This window comes from Fundulus heteroclitus, chromosome 5, assembly GCF_011125445.2.
Source record: "Fundulus heteroclitus isolate FHET01 chromosome 5, MU-UCD_Fhet_4.1, whole genome shotgun sequence".
Lineage (NCBI taxonomy): Eukaryota > Metazoa > Chordata > Actinopteri > Cyprinodontiformes > Fundulidae > Fundulus > Fundulus heteroclitus.
The window spans coordinates 22,208,563-22,224,155 of NC_046365.1; the positions used below are offsets into that span (position 1 = coordinate 22,208,563).

The 15,593-nt window shown below is 40.8% G+C and overlaps 1 protein-coding gene across 2 annotated transcripts in view; it reads right to left on the minus strand.

The window, feature by feature from the left end:
• Positions 1-1,658: 1,658 nt before the first annotated feature.
• Positions 1,659-15,593, minus strand: part of grk4 (G protein-coupled receptor kinase 4) — a 77,214-nt gene continuing 63,279 nt past the window's right edge. Inside the window, exons 11-16 of one of the 2 annotated variants that reach the window (XM_036137199.1) lie at positions 15,258-15,347; positions 14,906-15,114; positions 12,547-12,684; positions 10,684-10,821; positions 10,100-10,231; positions 1,659-5,891 (exon numbers count right to left, since the gene is read on the minus strand). In XM_036137199.1, the coding sequence (XP_035993092.1) occupies positions 5,835-5,891; positions 10,100-10,231; positions 10,684-10,821; positions 12,547-12,684; positions 14,906-15,114; positions 15,258-15,347 (764 nt within the window). In that variant the 3' untranslated portion in view covers positions 1,659-5,834. Of the gene's footprint in view, positions 5,892-10,053; positions 10,232-10,683; positions 10,822-12,546; positions 12,685-14,905; positions 15,115-15,257; positions 15,348-15,593 lie in introns of both variants that reach the window. The other variant, XM_036137200.1, reaches the window with a different exon arrangement.

Consider the following 15,593-nt stretch of genomic DNA (forward strand, 5'->3'; position numbering starts at 1 on the left):
TACGCAGACTGTGTTGATCTTTATTCCTGCATTATTGTCTTATTGCATAAGCACATGGTGAGCATTGTTAAATCCAAATTCCTCATACGAGCACACATGCCTGGCAAATAAAGTCGATTCTGATTTATTAAAATATTCAAGGTGTAATTTGTCTGCATTTCTCTGAGTATAACTTTGAAACCCAGCATGTAGAATAGTTACTGAAATGCATTATAAAATTATTCCATCCTAGAAAAATAACTATTCAATAGCATCGTAAAAAGCCAAAATACAATTTAAACAATGTGTCTGTAAACTTCTGACTGCCACAGTGGTTTTGGTCTGTATCATTGCAGTTTGTACGATAATTGACTTTGTTGCTCCTGATCAGTTTGGTTTGGCATTGGTGAAACCAATTAATTCAAGATGGAGTCAAGCAATGAATTCCCCCTCTTACCTTCTATTATTAAGCGCTACTATTTGTAAATTAAGATAATCAAATGGCAACAGATAAATATCACTACTAGGTTTGATGTCAATATCTGATGCCTGGGACAAATGTTGCCATCTAGTTTCCCAGAGGCTAATTTGCTCCCCTATCTATGTTGTGGAGTAAAATCAGATTACATGGGTAGTAATGTATCCCTACCGCTGGGAGTGGTTAGAGCAGTGCGCTTGTTCTCTGAGAAGGTTGCAGGTACCTGGTTCGATCCCTGCAGACTGCACTATGAGTCCCTGAGAAAGACCCTTAGCCCCAGGTTGCATTAGTAGCTGCTTGATGCTCCCTAAGGGATGGGTTAAATGCAGGAGACAGATGTTGTTGGAATATAGAATTGCAATGACACTTAAGGATTTCTTTCTTCGAACAGCCCTGGTAAGAAGGTAGGAGTTTTGACAGTAGCCTAAACTGTTGAGGCAGAGCTGTGTGAAGGGAGCAAAGCTTTTGATTAAAATATTGTCAATCAATTTTACATCCATTTCAACCATTTGTCAAGACTGAATAAAATATCAGGGGGTCTTTATTGGTCATAGGCATTAAGCTTAAAAGAAACAAGGTACCCTATCTGTACTTTCATTCTGACTTAATTTATCAAAAATCTATTACCTTCTCTTGGAGTTCAATGGGAATTTAATTAATAATGAGGGTTAATCGCTTGTGGATTTAGACCCCCAGGTTGTAATCCTGCTCCGGGATCCCAGTTATCTTTCCTCTGTCGCTACAAGGGGAGTGAGGACAAAAAGCTTTTGCACAGATGTTTGCAGTGACTGTACACAATTTACAAAATAAGCACCACGAAGGAGTGATGCTCCATTGCTAAAAATCCCAGCCGTTTTTACAGGATGCTGTGGAGCAACACAGTTGGCTTCTTGTAGAGTCGTCACAAACTCACCTCAAACCACCGGTTCATTAAACCCTGTTGATGCGGATTTCACACGTACCCAACTTTAAATCTGCTGGAGTTGTATTCAAACCAACACTCCCTGGTTCTAAAATCTCCCTGACCACAAAATGAGAAGCAAATCACTCTTTCTACTGTATATACATCTCAGGCATTAAGGTCTACAGATTTCCAAAGTTTCAGAGATTTGATCCTGTTTATAGGACAGTCACTGCTTTGGTTAACGGATGGTTACCTCTTCCGCCTTTCATTCACAAACCCCAAAATCAGCAAAAGAAAAACAATTTAAGACACCTCTTTTAATACAAATGGCAGTGTATTATTTCATAATTACAAATGTCAGATATGGTACAACAACCAGTGATACAACTTGTACAAGAATTAACAATGACTGCAGTGGTTGAATGACATGACTGTACAGAGACCGAACATGGAAAAAAAAAAAAAAAGAAAAAATCAAAAACAAAAATAAAATAAAAATCAACTCCCTGTTTGAATACCAAAAACCCATTTGTTCATCCACCTTTTGCTGTAAAAATTAAACTATTAACTCATTTGTTGTTGTTGTTTTTTCTCCCTACAGAAATAAAATTGCAAAAGATATGAATTTGTACAGGTGCATGACCTAAAAACTAATTCAAGTGATTTTTTCCCCACTCTGTAGGTTGTTTGCTGGCGAGTCCCATCCCAGGTTTGACTCACCATCAGCCCGCCGACAGAAAGGCAGGAAACAAACCGGGAGCATTTGTTATCCAAAAACAGGCCGACTCTGCTGGTCACTCGCCGGCCATTCACAAAGTCGTCCTCCGATAACCAGCGACGTATGTTGGCACAAGAGGGTCATCATTTACATATACAAGGATCCTGAAGTATTACAAATCGATACATGCTTGAGTAATAAAACATATGTCGTTTTTTTTCTTCTTCTTCTTCTTAAAACAGGCATTACAATGCACTTAGTGCGGACATTCAAAACAGTTGAGCTGATTTAAGTTTTTAATGTGTGTTTTTTTGTTTACACGTATACGACAAAACTTCAGTGGATTGGAAGTAAATGAGGTACAAAAAAAAACAAAACATAAGAAGGCAGGATGTCAGAAACTAACTTGGTAATTGGCACGTTTAACAAAGGCTGTTGGTTTATCCTCAAATAAACTCTTCAAGAAAGGAAAACGGTTTCATCTGGAGAAGGTTGCTTTTGGTATCATTGTCAGAACGGTTAAAGACACTTTCCAAAGTCATTGTCAAAACATAGTGCAATGGACTGGATAGAACGTCTTCACTCCTATGTGGACTGTACAAAATACCTTCGGAACAAAGACACAGGCGCGGGCGATGGACGCAGTGACGTTTTCACTGTGGAGCTTTAGTTACATGTCAGAGATACAGAATTTACAAGTTTGTTTTGAGGCCAAAGAGCTAAAAGGCTAAGATCTACATGAATGTTTCAAAAATGTGCCTGAGAGCTAAACAAATTATAGTTTTCTTTAACAATTACAAATAAGGAAACAATAAGCAAGAAACTACTGGATGCTCAAAACAGCGGCTGGACAAAATAGAAACTTTTGGAACACGTTGGTTTATTAGACCGGGGGACCCGACGCGTATCTTTATGCAGCTTTGAAGTCTGAATGTGTCCTGGGAGTTGCTCCGGCTCAAAAGTCATTTCCACGTGCTGCGCTGACCAAATACAGACCCGCTTTCCCCTGATTTAACTTTCTCTTTAAAAGCTGCTGAGCTGCACAAAAGTAGAGCTGAGTAAGTCTAACCCACAAAGTGGAGCAAAGCTCCATTAGCAAACGGTGAAATATACAGAAGCGCGCGGCTATCATGTCGAGGTGGGGGTATTCACAGCATTAAAAAACAGGTGTTGGTTGTAGGGGCGGGGGGGTAAACAGCCTCTAGATCAAAATCTAGAAATGAAAAGGGAAACAGACTAATTGGTTAACTTGGAAAATCAGAAATTTTCCACGTACAGCGGCAAGAATACGTACTGATTGGGGATATTGACATTAAAATTTCAACAGATTTTGGCAACTACTCCAGCAATCCACACATCAAGACATCAAAACAAAGTAACTCAACAAGTGCAAAAAGGCATATAAAGCTAATAAAACATCCTAAAACTGTCAGTATTTACAAAATACTCAGTGCAAAAATAAAATCAGCTGGTTTAGGTTTCTATAAAAAGGTTCTGATGACACGAGAGACAGAACGTTACGGGTGAAAGCAAAGAGCACCCGCGAGACTTTGCTTCCCAGCGAGGAACGCTGGGACCGTAATCCAGAAGTGGGAAGGACGTCATTTCACAATAAACCAGCCATGACCAGCTGTTCTTCCCAAGTTTCCTGACAGGAGTCAAAGGAATAATCAGCAGAATAGTCCAAAAGTCAAGCTTCTGTAAGACCTGGAATTAGCAGGGACAATATTTTCCTTAAGACAATCGGTCACTGCACCAGACTCCACTGCAGAAGAAAAAGCAGGTAAGAACAATCCTTTGTTCAAAGTTTGTTTTAGAACATTTGGACAAACCGGGGAAATTCTGGGAGTCAGATGGGATCAAAATTACACAGAGGGGGAAAAAAATGGCAGCAGACGTCACCTCAAAATCAGTAGGACCGTTTTTCAGCACATTTTACTGGCAGATCACTCATGAAATTGAAGTTAGAATCCGAAGATGAAACAAGGGAAACATTTCCAGCAGGGCAAGGATCCCAAGCAGAGAGCCAAGGAAAATCAACTGGTTTCAGACAAAAGAAACCACAAGACTGGCCATGTCAACGTGAATCCGTATGAAAATCTACGAAGCACAGATCGTTCCAAGATTTGAAGACCGCTTTTATAGAAGAAAAATCAAAACCACATCTGAATAATCCATGTCACATAATCTAATTTATGCAGTAATTTGCTTTGATTTCTCTTTGTGTGGATCACTTGGGTTGTTACAGACACCTGTTGTGCATTTTAATGTCAATAACATGACTGGAAATAGATTTACTGAGAAAAACTGTGTTTAAATTTTTATTTCACCCTCTGCAAGCAACTCCCTTAAGCCGTTCCTAGGGTTAAGAAGCACACGATGTGAATGGAGCTGCTTAACTTGGGAATTGTTACTGTTAAATGAAATCTTTATCACAAACACAGCCTTTAACACTCTACAGTATGGTGCTATCAACAAGGAGCCAAAACGCTGGAACTGACGGCATACTTCATCACTTCTTACACTAAAAGCACCGACTTATGAATCAAAGTTACTTATATTCAAAGTCATTCTTTCAGCTAGGAACTAAACTTGTGGCGGCAGAACTAGCAACGTTTCCTCCGAGCTTTCCCCCAAAAAACAACGGTCGGAGGCTTTCTGGTGTTCTAAAAATAAAAGGGTAGAAAATTACCAAGATTTCAAGGGGAACATTAGTTCAGCTAAACAACAGAAAACGGGAAAGCTCAGTACGGACACAAAAAAAGGAAAATAAAAAGCACAAATCACCACAAAATGCGCAAAAACTGTAACAGATATGCAACTAGCAGATGCCGTCCGGTTGGAAACGCCGCCGGGCGTCACAAAACGTACAACTCGAACCGGCTGCGGGTCAGGGAAGGGTTTTTTTTTTTTTTTTGTTCATATTCCAGGATTGATTGTGGATTCAGATATTTGCTCTCATTAATACTTAGCAGACCCGCAGATTCGCAGACGGAACTACATGCAGCGGATGCAGTCGTTGCCTGAATGGTACGGGCACCACTAACTTAGTCTCCGCTCACGCCCGTCCAGTTCATCCCAACCCTGTCCTACGGCTTGAATGCGCGGTTTAGAAAGTCCCCATGCTGCAGACATCACACTCCCAGAAACTCGCTCAAGGTCCGGGTTCTTATTAACAGCAATAAGAAAACTGGATTAGGTTCCTCCTGTACCCCTTGGGTCTAGACTGCTATCCGCCTGCAACCTCCAGGCCTTTAGCGGCTAACAAGTTAAGTTTGGTATAAAGTGGAGCTAATGTGCTAAAAAAGAAAAAAAAAAAGAAAACATCACGTTAATGGAAAACATACAGCACATATATCAAATAAAAGGCCTTATGCTACATTGTGAAAAATAAAAAGACTAATGGTACTGTGCTTCTGAAAAGAAACTGCCCAATGAAAATTATTCATACTCGTGAAATCAAAAGGAAATAAAAAAAAAGGTAATGTATGCATTCAAGTGGTACTTTTATGGCTTTTTGTACAATACAACCTTTAGTGAAAATATACATCTAGACATAAATTCAAGTACAAATGTACAAAATCTTTAAAGTCATACTTTTTTCTTTAGCTATAATACACTTTTAATACAGCTCATAAATACAGGTCGACATTCACTGAGTTCCTAAGATTCTCGCGCTCGGTTGGAGATTGTGGTGAAGCTCTGCGGCGGAGGAGGGGCGGGGGGGGGGGGTGCGGGCGGAGGGACGGAGTGGTTTAAAGTCGGGAGGGCTCTTCGGTCTCGTCGTCGCTGTAACCGCTCTTGAGACAGACCTGGGAACAGCCACAAAAAGAAGAACAAAGAAAGTCTAACCAAGCGACATGACTAACATGGCAAAGTTTTCGTCACCAAACATGAATATGAATGTCAGACGACGTATTTGTCCAACGAAACAGACAAAACAACACGGAACGGGGATCGTTTGGTTGGCATTCTGCAGCAACATTAAGTCCAACATTTAGTTTGAAAAGATAAATTACAAAATCAAATTCAAGTTTGCATACGTGAAGGTTTTAGCAGTAAACATGCAGCGGTTAGAAGGAGATGATGTGTTAGATTGAAAAAGCAGAAGCTAAATAAAATAAAAATGTTCAACTTTTTGTCACGTCGCAACCAAAAACCTCAGTGTTTCTAATTATTTGGATTTTATATGACAGACCAACACAATGTAGTGCATAATTGTAAAGTGAAAGGAAGATAATGCATGGTTTTGCACAAATAAAAAATAAATATATATATGTGTCCAACCCTTTCATCATGTGGGCCAAAAGTACTCGTGGGCCAAAAAGTCAAATAAAGAAAAAAATAAGATTTACCAAAAATAATTAGGTTATTAATGTTTGTATGCAGTATGCTATAGTTTAATTAAATAAATATGTCAGATTTTCTGTAGGATGGGGATGTCTAAATCATTGTAGATTCAAAACAAAAGGGTTTTGCACATTTGCCTTTTTAAAAAGATCATTATCAAGTTTGCCAATTATTTTGGCCTCTACTCAAAAACCCTTATTTATTTTTTGCTCTATTTTACTCTTTGCTCGGCAATATAAGAACAGAGTTTGTCACAGTCTTATTTTTTTTAGCCAATTTTGATGGACGAAATCAAAGCAGATTTTGGTGCACCAAAGTCTGCATTTGAGAAAAAGTCATACAGATGTGACGGGTCAGACAGATGTGGTCAGCTTTACTATGACTCCAAAGAGAAAGTAAAAAGTCTGGTTATGAAAAGGCAAATACTGTGTTTTACCTGACATTTTCAATGGGAAGATTTTAACTACTGTGTAATAATTTTGCTTTGGTGCATCCACCACCTGGGCTGGTTGGCCAAATCATTCTTGGATTCTTGAAAAGGGGGCTGCAATCTGGACACGCCTGGGCTAAACTAACCCGCTGTCTATATATGTTCAGGTTCAGGTCCTCCCTGTCCCTGCAGGAGAGCAGCTCCCCTACAGCATGATGCTGTTCTCGCCAGTCTTCATCACAGTGGTCGTGTCTTCAAGCTGATGTGTAGTGCTAGGGTAAAACCACACATGCCGTTTTGCATGTAGGTAGAGAACCTTTTCCGCATGTTTGCTGCGGCCATTTGATGAGCTTAATGCTCTGTTTCCAGCTGTTCAGGTGGCCACGACTTGGTCAGGTTTGCAGTCGTGCAACGTTTTGGAGGATGAACTGAACAGTGCTGTGTGATGCTCAGGTTTAGGAGCTAATTTCCTTTTTCTAAACCTGCTTTAAACTTCCTCCCTGACCTGTCTGCTGCATTTCCTTGGTTCTCATAAAGCTGTTTCTTCACTAATGTTCTCTAACAAACCACTGAGGTCTTCACAGAACAGCTAATACCGAGGTTAAGTAATGCAGACGACTCTCCCTGTAGCTCTACGCTTCCCCAGGAGTGAATGCTGCTTGTCTGGACTTCGATGCAATCAACTGGTTTTCTTATATAGGAACATTTTTGACCAATCTGTATAATCTGACCCAATCTGTATAATATGATTGAACTTAACTTTGTAAAGTGCCTTGAGATGACATGTTTCATGAATTGGCGCTATATAAATAAAATTGAATTGAATTGAAGTTACAAGCACGCTGACTCTGTTTACTGGCTAGGTGAAGTCTGAAGGCGGTTGGGATGTGCTGCAATAAAAAAAGCAAAGCTCTTAATTTTACGTTCACTTTCCATTAAAAAAATCTCCAAAAAAAATAAATCACAAGCACATTGAAGCTTGTGGTTTTAACGTGACAAACCGTTTTAACTTGACTCAGTGAGTGGTCCCACCCATGAAAAGTGACACACCCTGATGTTGGTTTCAACTTTGGGCTCGGATGAACGTGCAAATGATATTTGTGACTCAGGTATATCTGATCATCTGCCAGTTTTATTTGAGTTTAATCTCTATACTTCTGCACTTGGCCCACGCTGGCTGCTCTACGGACTTCCAGCGCCCCTCGGGATTTTCACCAGGATGGAGATGTTGATCTGCTCCTGGATGGTTTTAACACCGTTTGGACCAACGTCTTGGATAATATTGGCCCTTTTGAATCTGAAAGGGACCATACAGAAGTTACAGAGCGATGGGTCAATGATCACCGGTGCGCAGAGAGAAGAAGGTGCACGAAGGACGAGCTGCACATTTCTTTAGAGAGTCAGAGAAACTCTACGGTTCAGTTTATTTCCAGGTTTGTGTTTGATGACGGCGGAAAGCCCCAAGCTCTTTTGAACTCACCGGACTCTGTCCTGAATCAGGACTGTTCTTACCCGGTTCCTTCTGTTTCACTTTGTGAAATGTTATCAAAGTTATTTTGGGATAAAGTGCATGCTGTCAGGTCCTCATCGTCTAACACCTCCCCCCCGATCCTGCTACAGCCCCTTGTTTCTCCAGCTGCTTTAGACCAGTCTGTATTTATATCAGCCAGAGGGAGTGGTAGCCTGGTGCAGGGGTCCCAAACTTTTCAGCCTGCGACTCCCAAAATAACAGCGCCAGAGACTACAGACTCCCCTTTTTCCCCTTTTTTGGTGGGGGGGGGGAAATTCTGAGAACAAAATCATAACATTACGTAAATAAAGTAGTATTACAAAAAAGTTCAGCCTTCCCCCTGTGTTAAAATGAGTAATGTGGAGCATCTTGTAAAGTTATACTTTGGTTAATTTGATGAACAGGTCAGGGCAGTGGTCCAGTCTAGCTTTTATCATTTGAGGTTAATTAGCAAAATCAAACCCTATTTACCTTATAGTTGAAAAGGTGACATGTTCTTTTATTAGCTCTAGACTGGATTTGGACCTGCCGCTGGTCCAAAACGCCACAGCCCGTCTGCCAACAGGTAATAAGCGAAGTCGGCGTATCACCCTGATACCTTTCTGGGTCGAGATATAGGTTTTAGTTTGGGGTTGTTAATGTTTAAGAGGTCAGGCACCTTCCTTATCTGACGGAGCTTTTACAGAAACACGTTGCCAGGAGAAGACCTCCTGTTGTTTTTAAACGTTACCCGGACTTGTCTTGTGACCCAAGGAGACAGAGCTTTTTCTGTTGTTGCTCTCAGACCCGGGAACAAGCTTCCTTTCACTGTAAGGAAATCTTATACATTGAATCATTTTAAATCCCTTCTAAAAAAAAAAAACAATCTTTTTAACTTGGGTGTTGACTGCAGTTGAGCAGAAATATCATTATTATTATTATTCTTTTATGTTCTTTGACTTTACGTTTAAGCAGTTCTTTTCTTTTAACCATTTGTTATTTGTTGTATTGTAGGGGTTTGTGTCTTACTGGTCATGTATAGACCCGTACAGCGCTTTCATTAGATTGAAAATATGAAGAATTAGGTCTATTTAGCAAGGCAGCGTGCAATCACTGACAAACATTTGAGATTTATTGTTTCTAAAACCAGTACTTTTACTGCTCTAGCTCCTGCGAAGAAGAGGAAAGTTATTACTAGAAAGCATTAAAAAGTAGTGAGTCGGTCAGCCCCAGAGAAAAAGACAAAGACAAAGAGACAGGCCTTGTTCTCACAAACTCACAAGAGTGCATTAATAAAACCTTCAGATCCCATGTGAAGTACACTGCAAAAATGGAACTAAAATTAAGTCAAATTTTCTTGAAATTAGTGTATTTGTCTTTGATTTGAGCAGGTAAATAAGATTATCTGCCAATGGAGTGAGTATTTTGACCCCTAAACTAAGATAATTAGATATACAGCACCTGAAATAAGATGATAGAGATGAGTTGTTCCTATTTTAAGCACAAAAATCTCATTCCATTGGTAAAATCATCTGATTTACGTGCTTAAATCAAGGACAAATACACTAATTTCAAGAAAATTTGACTTAGTTTTAGTTTTGTTTTTGCAGTGTAATGTCCTTTCACATGCTGAAGTTGGACAAGGCCTATGGAATGGAAAAAAAAGAAAAGAAGGAAGGCAGCAAAGCAGGAAAGGAGGAAGTACCTTAGCCCCCACCCCCTCGGACAGTCGCCGGAGCCCTAGCACTTGCCTCTCTTCTGAACAGGCGGTAGAAGAACCCCCGCTTGGGCGGAGGGTTGGGCCGGTTCACGTCCAGGTCTGAGCACAGCATCCCGTCGGTCTCGTAGATGTTGATCTCTTTGAAGCACTCCATCTCAATCATCTGCGGGCAAAGTGACCAAACTCCACTTTCATGCTTTTAAATATGGGGTCCACCCCCTCTCTCGCACAGGACGACCAAAACACTCAGTAAGCCTTGACTGGTTTCTGTCCCGTAGCTACACGGCACTTCCACACTGCAAAAAGGGAACTAAATGTAAGTGAAATTTTCTTAAAATTAGTATTATTTTTTCTTGATTTGAGCAGCTAAATAAGACTATTTGCCAATGGAATGAGAATTTCCACCCCTAAAATAGGATAATTAGATATCCTGCACTTGAAATAAGATGATAGAGATGAATTGTTTTTATTTTAAGTACAAAAATCTTATTCCGTTGGCAGATAGAATGATTTACCAGTTCTAATCAAAGAAAAATACACTAATTTCAAGAAGATTTTACCTACTTTTAGTTGCCTTTTTACAGTGCATAACGAGATCACGTCAGCGTTCAGTACCTCGTTCTGCCACGGGATGGAGACACTGCCTGTGACAAACTTCGAGTAGAAGTCGTCATCCGTGGGGTCGAGGTTCACTCCTTTGACCGTGGAGAACTGCTCGATGTCCAAGACGTCTTTACAGTACACGGCCCGAGGCTGAGAGGAAGACAGACGGACAGGCAGGAAGAGAAAAGGGACGTAAGAGACCAAGTATGGGATTTAAAAAAAAAAAAAAAAAAAAAAAAAAACAACAGCAGCTAGATGAATAACAAACAATGGGGAAATTTAAAAAAAAAACTCTTTAAAACCCTATGGCCACACTGCAAAAATAGAACTAAAAATAAGAAAAATCTTCTTGAAATTAGAGTATTTTCCTTAATTTGAGCATGTAAATAAGATTATTTGCCAATGGAATAAGATTTTTGCACTTAAAATAGGGACAATTCATTTCAGTCATCTTATTTCAAGTGGTGTATATCTAATTATCTTATTTTAGGGGTAAAAATACTCATTCCTTTGGCAGATAATCTTATTTACCTGCTCAAATCAAGGGCAAAAACACTCATTTCAAGAAAATTCTACTTATTTTTTAGTTATCTTTTTGCAGTGCACTGGAGTAAAAGAAAAACTGTTGTTGCTACATCGCTATCAAGCCATTGGACACAGCAAACGTGGAGGAAGGTGCTCTTGCCAGACGAGACTAGAACCGAATGCCGTGTGTTGGAAAACTGTCGCTGCACATCTCCCTAGTTATGCCATCCCCCCACCTTGAAGCATGGTGGTGGCAGCATTATGCTGTGGGGATGCCTTTGTTTGGCCTGCAGGTTCTCCTGCCGTCACCCTAAACATCCAGTAGGGCTGGGCGATATGGATTAAAAAATAAATCTCTGATTTTATCATACCAAATCCGATTAATCGATTTTTTCTTCCTTTTTGTTTCACAAAAAGAAATTAAAGAAATTATTTTTTTAAAACCTTGCTTTTTATGTCAAGCATTTCATCAGGGAGTTGACCTGAATTCAAAGGGCAACTAAAAACAAGCTGTGAAACATGCTTGTAAAACAAGATGGTAGCCGTGCCATTATAAACAATGAAAAAATAACAAAACATTTGCTGCTAGTGGTTTTACACATTGAGCTAAGAACAGGCTTCACTGCACTTGTGAACATCAAACTAAGTTAAAAAAAAAAAGTAAATAAGTAAATGAAGTACCTCGCATTATGGTAAAAAAAAGTTTCCACTTAACAATATTTTGCTTAACATATATTCAGCATCACATGCTGTTCTCTTCATGGAAACCCAATGAGTGTATTGGCAAAATAAAATCCAGATTTTCCAAAAATGAAATCTTAAAGAATTGTAAATTCGAATGAATCGATTAAATCGATTTATCGCCCAGCCCTAACATCCAGCCTGGATTGGTTTGGATCATAGTCATGTGTCAGAGTGGTCTAGTCAAAGTTCAGATCTAACTCCAACTCAGAATCTGTGGCAAGACATGAAATTTGGAAAAAAGAAAGAAAATGACTCCACAAAGTGGTAATTCAGGGAGGCTGAAAAAAACAACAACGCATTTCTTCAAATTTCACTCGATAATAAAAAAACAGCTGTAATGTGACGATGCTTTGATTCAGTCTCTCCACACACGTTCACAGCTCACATCATTCCACATCTACAAAATGAAAAGGCTCCGCTGGTCCAGCTGCTGCTGATTTGATCTAAACCGGCCGGTCGGAGCAGAATTAAACTGAACTCACACCCCCACCGCCACTGGCTGCCATGATAAACTCATTTCCTACAGACAATGGCATTTCCTGCACACGGACCGCGCCGCCTCAATATGCCGTGCGTGCGGGGGGATTGCGTGTTCATCTCTCTTACATCTGGTATGAAGGGAGGGTCCAGCATGTTGGCCTCCAGCCTTTTGAAGTTGATGTGTCTGAAGATGGGGTGCTGCTTGACCTCCGTGGCCCCGCAACCCCGACATCCCAGCCTCTCCTTGGGGTCCTTGACCAGGAGCTGCAACCCAGCAGGAGGAAGGAAAAAACAGATTTAAACATCTCAGCCTTCAAAAAAGGTCCGACAGACGTGAGGCGGGCAAATGACGCATTGGCTAATGTGTTTCCTGCTAGGGAGGAGGGCGGTAAAGAAACTCTTCTCTTTTATTGAAGATCTTTGTTAGAGATGGATATAAAACATAGGAACAGGCCCAGTTATGAATGTGGTCCTTCTGTAATCTGGTTCAGATAACACAAGCCCATGCTCTAAAAGTGGCAACGTTGCTTAATCTTGATAAAACCCAGCTTGTCAAGCTTATAAAGCCAGAACCTAACAGCAGGGTCTTGGTTTCTTTCCCCCTTTTGCATCCTTTGCTCAAATAACGGCAGGTTTCCGAGCAGATTTTAAACCTCGACATCAACTTTAGCCAACTCGGCTCGCTCCTCTGACTTCTCTTCTCACTGGGGAGACTTGACAAATGCTGAACTGTGGGTCAAAGTCTTCCACAATGTAAAAAAAAAAGAAGAAGAAGAAACCCCCCCCCACACACACACACACACACCCTCCTCCTGCCTCCTGCTGTCGGAAACACACACACACTGAACGGCTCTCTCTTCATATTTGAGAGGAGAAACAATAGAGCCGTACGAAACAAAGGGAAAATAGGCACAAACCCGATTGTCTGGCTTACCGTTTATCGTATAAAACTGTTTACATTTTAATGGACTGTGATTGGTCAGCGCTGTTGTAAATGTGGATTCATCCATCCGTGGTTTATTCCTTTCTGTGCATGGTCGCGGGGGCGGCTGGTATCCCCGGACATGTCGCCAGTCCATCAGAGAGCCCAGCATGCACGCGCAAACTCACACATACGGGCGGTTTAGGGAGACCAATTGACCGAATAATAATATTTTCAGACTACGGGAGGAAGTTGGAGTAGTGGGATAGAAGCAATGCATGCACAGGGAGAAGATGCAGAAAGATTTGAACCCAGGACCTTCTTGCAACGGTGTTCCTACCTGAGGCACTGTGCAGCCCTAAACATGAAGGTATGATTTAAAGTTGTGTGACTGCCTGATTTCTGTCTTTTTTGGGTTTCAGATGATGCATCTTTGAATTTATGCCCTAATCTAGGGGTCAGTGTGAGGCTCTGTGGGCCCCTCACAGGGAGCCTTCAAAACATTGGCAAAAGACGACACGTAGATAACCGATATTTTCATATAGAACAACAAATATCCAGTTTAATTGATGTAATGAAGAATTTTTCAGGCAATATCTGCAAATAACCTCAACAAAATGATACTAATAGTACAGGTGTAACGATGAGCCAACGTTACATGTTAATTTTAATATTGTTTTAGAAATGAAGTAGTGGTAAACAGTTAAACAGCACGCCAACTGTTTTTCCTATTTGTTTGTTTTTGTTTGGATTGAATCTGTTTGTTTTTTTCTGGGAGCGGTTTTCACCTGCAGTGGAGGGACCTCATCCTGGTGTATCACACTCAGGTGTGCAGACTGCAGTATTGGCTCAAACTAAGAGGCAGATTAAGAGGGGTGACACTGGCCAGAGTAGATTTTTGTGTTGCTATAGATTTTCATGTAATGATTGGAATTGGTTTAAGATATTTTCAGTTTGTATTAGTTTGCAAATGTATTGTTTTTGTCCTTTTGTCTAATGTAAATAGTGTTATATTTTATATCTTGCATTTTATATATCCCTAATAATGGTTTCCCCCAATTTAGGTGATTCTGAATTTAAGCTGTTTGTCATTTGTTGTTCAGTGTTGGTTGGGTGTTCATGGTATGGTTGGTTACACTGCTGGCTACAAAGAAAAATAATAATAAAAGAAGAAGAAGCTTCCACAGTTGAGACATTGTTTTGTTTTTTTGGACTTCCGTACTGGGTCCCGCTTCCATGGCCGCTCGACCAGGTTGACCAGCCCGTGACAACAGGGAATTCTTTTTTTATTCAGAAATATGTTTCATTTAGCTTCTATTTTTCTTCCCTTTTTATGACTATGGAAATTACCTGGTAGGCCAAAAGAAATTGCAGTATTTGTCGCTCTCCAAACCCTAAAAAGATAACTAAAATTGTCCTTTAATTTCCTAATTTTTACAAAGTACCTATTCATAAAACTTGACAAGTTAAAAAAAAACTGAGAAGGGTCTTTGGATCATACAGGCTCCTTACCTCTGCCCCAACCTCACAACCCTCCTTCCCCTCCAGCCTCCTCATCCTCACCTGCCTGCAGATGTCCTTCGCTTCCTCGGAGAACTTATCCGAGTACACCTCCTGGTCCTCGCGCACTCGTCTGTCCACCTCCTCCCGCTTGACTCGCTCCTTGCGTTTCCGGAAGGGCGACTGGCCCTGGATCATCTCGAAAATCAGACAGCCCAGACCCCACCAGTCCGGGCTGAAGGTGTAGCTCTCGTTCTGGATCACCTCAGGAGCTGAGGAGCGGCGGAGACGCAGCAGGGCAGGTTTAAACGCGGTTCGACAGATGAGAGTGTGAGAATTAGTCATTTCCTGGTTAAATAAAGGTGGATTACATGTGAAAACTATAGAAAGAGAGAAAAGTGAGGAAAGTTCTTACCCATGTATCCAACTGTGCCCACTCGCCCTCGTATCGTCTCCGCTTCAGGGATTTGAACGGCGAGGCCCAAGTCTGAGATCCGAATGTGACCTGAGCAAAAGCAAGGCATGAATTATTTGAATACCAGTAATCTCAGCGAAAACAGATCCCTGTTAGTGACTTCCCGCAGAAATACACGCAGGCGTGAAAGATGCTAAAGTTACGCTGGAGCACGAAATGCGAGAAAGTACGGTGGAAAGAAAATGGGAACGTTCTCCTGCTTCAAGATGGATGCGAGCGAATTAGTGATGATGCAAGAACGGCTGAAAGGGGAAGAGTTGCGCAAACTTGAAAGAG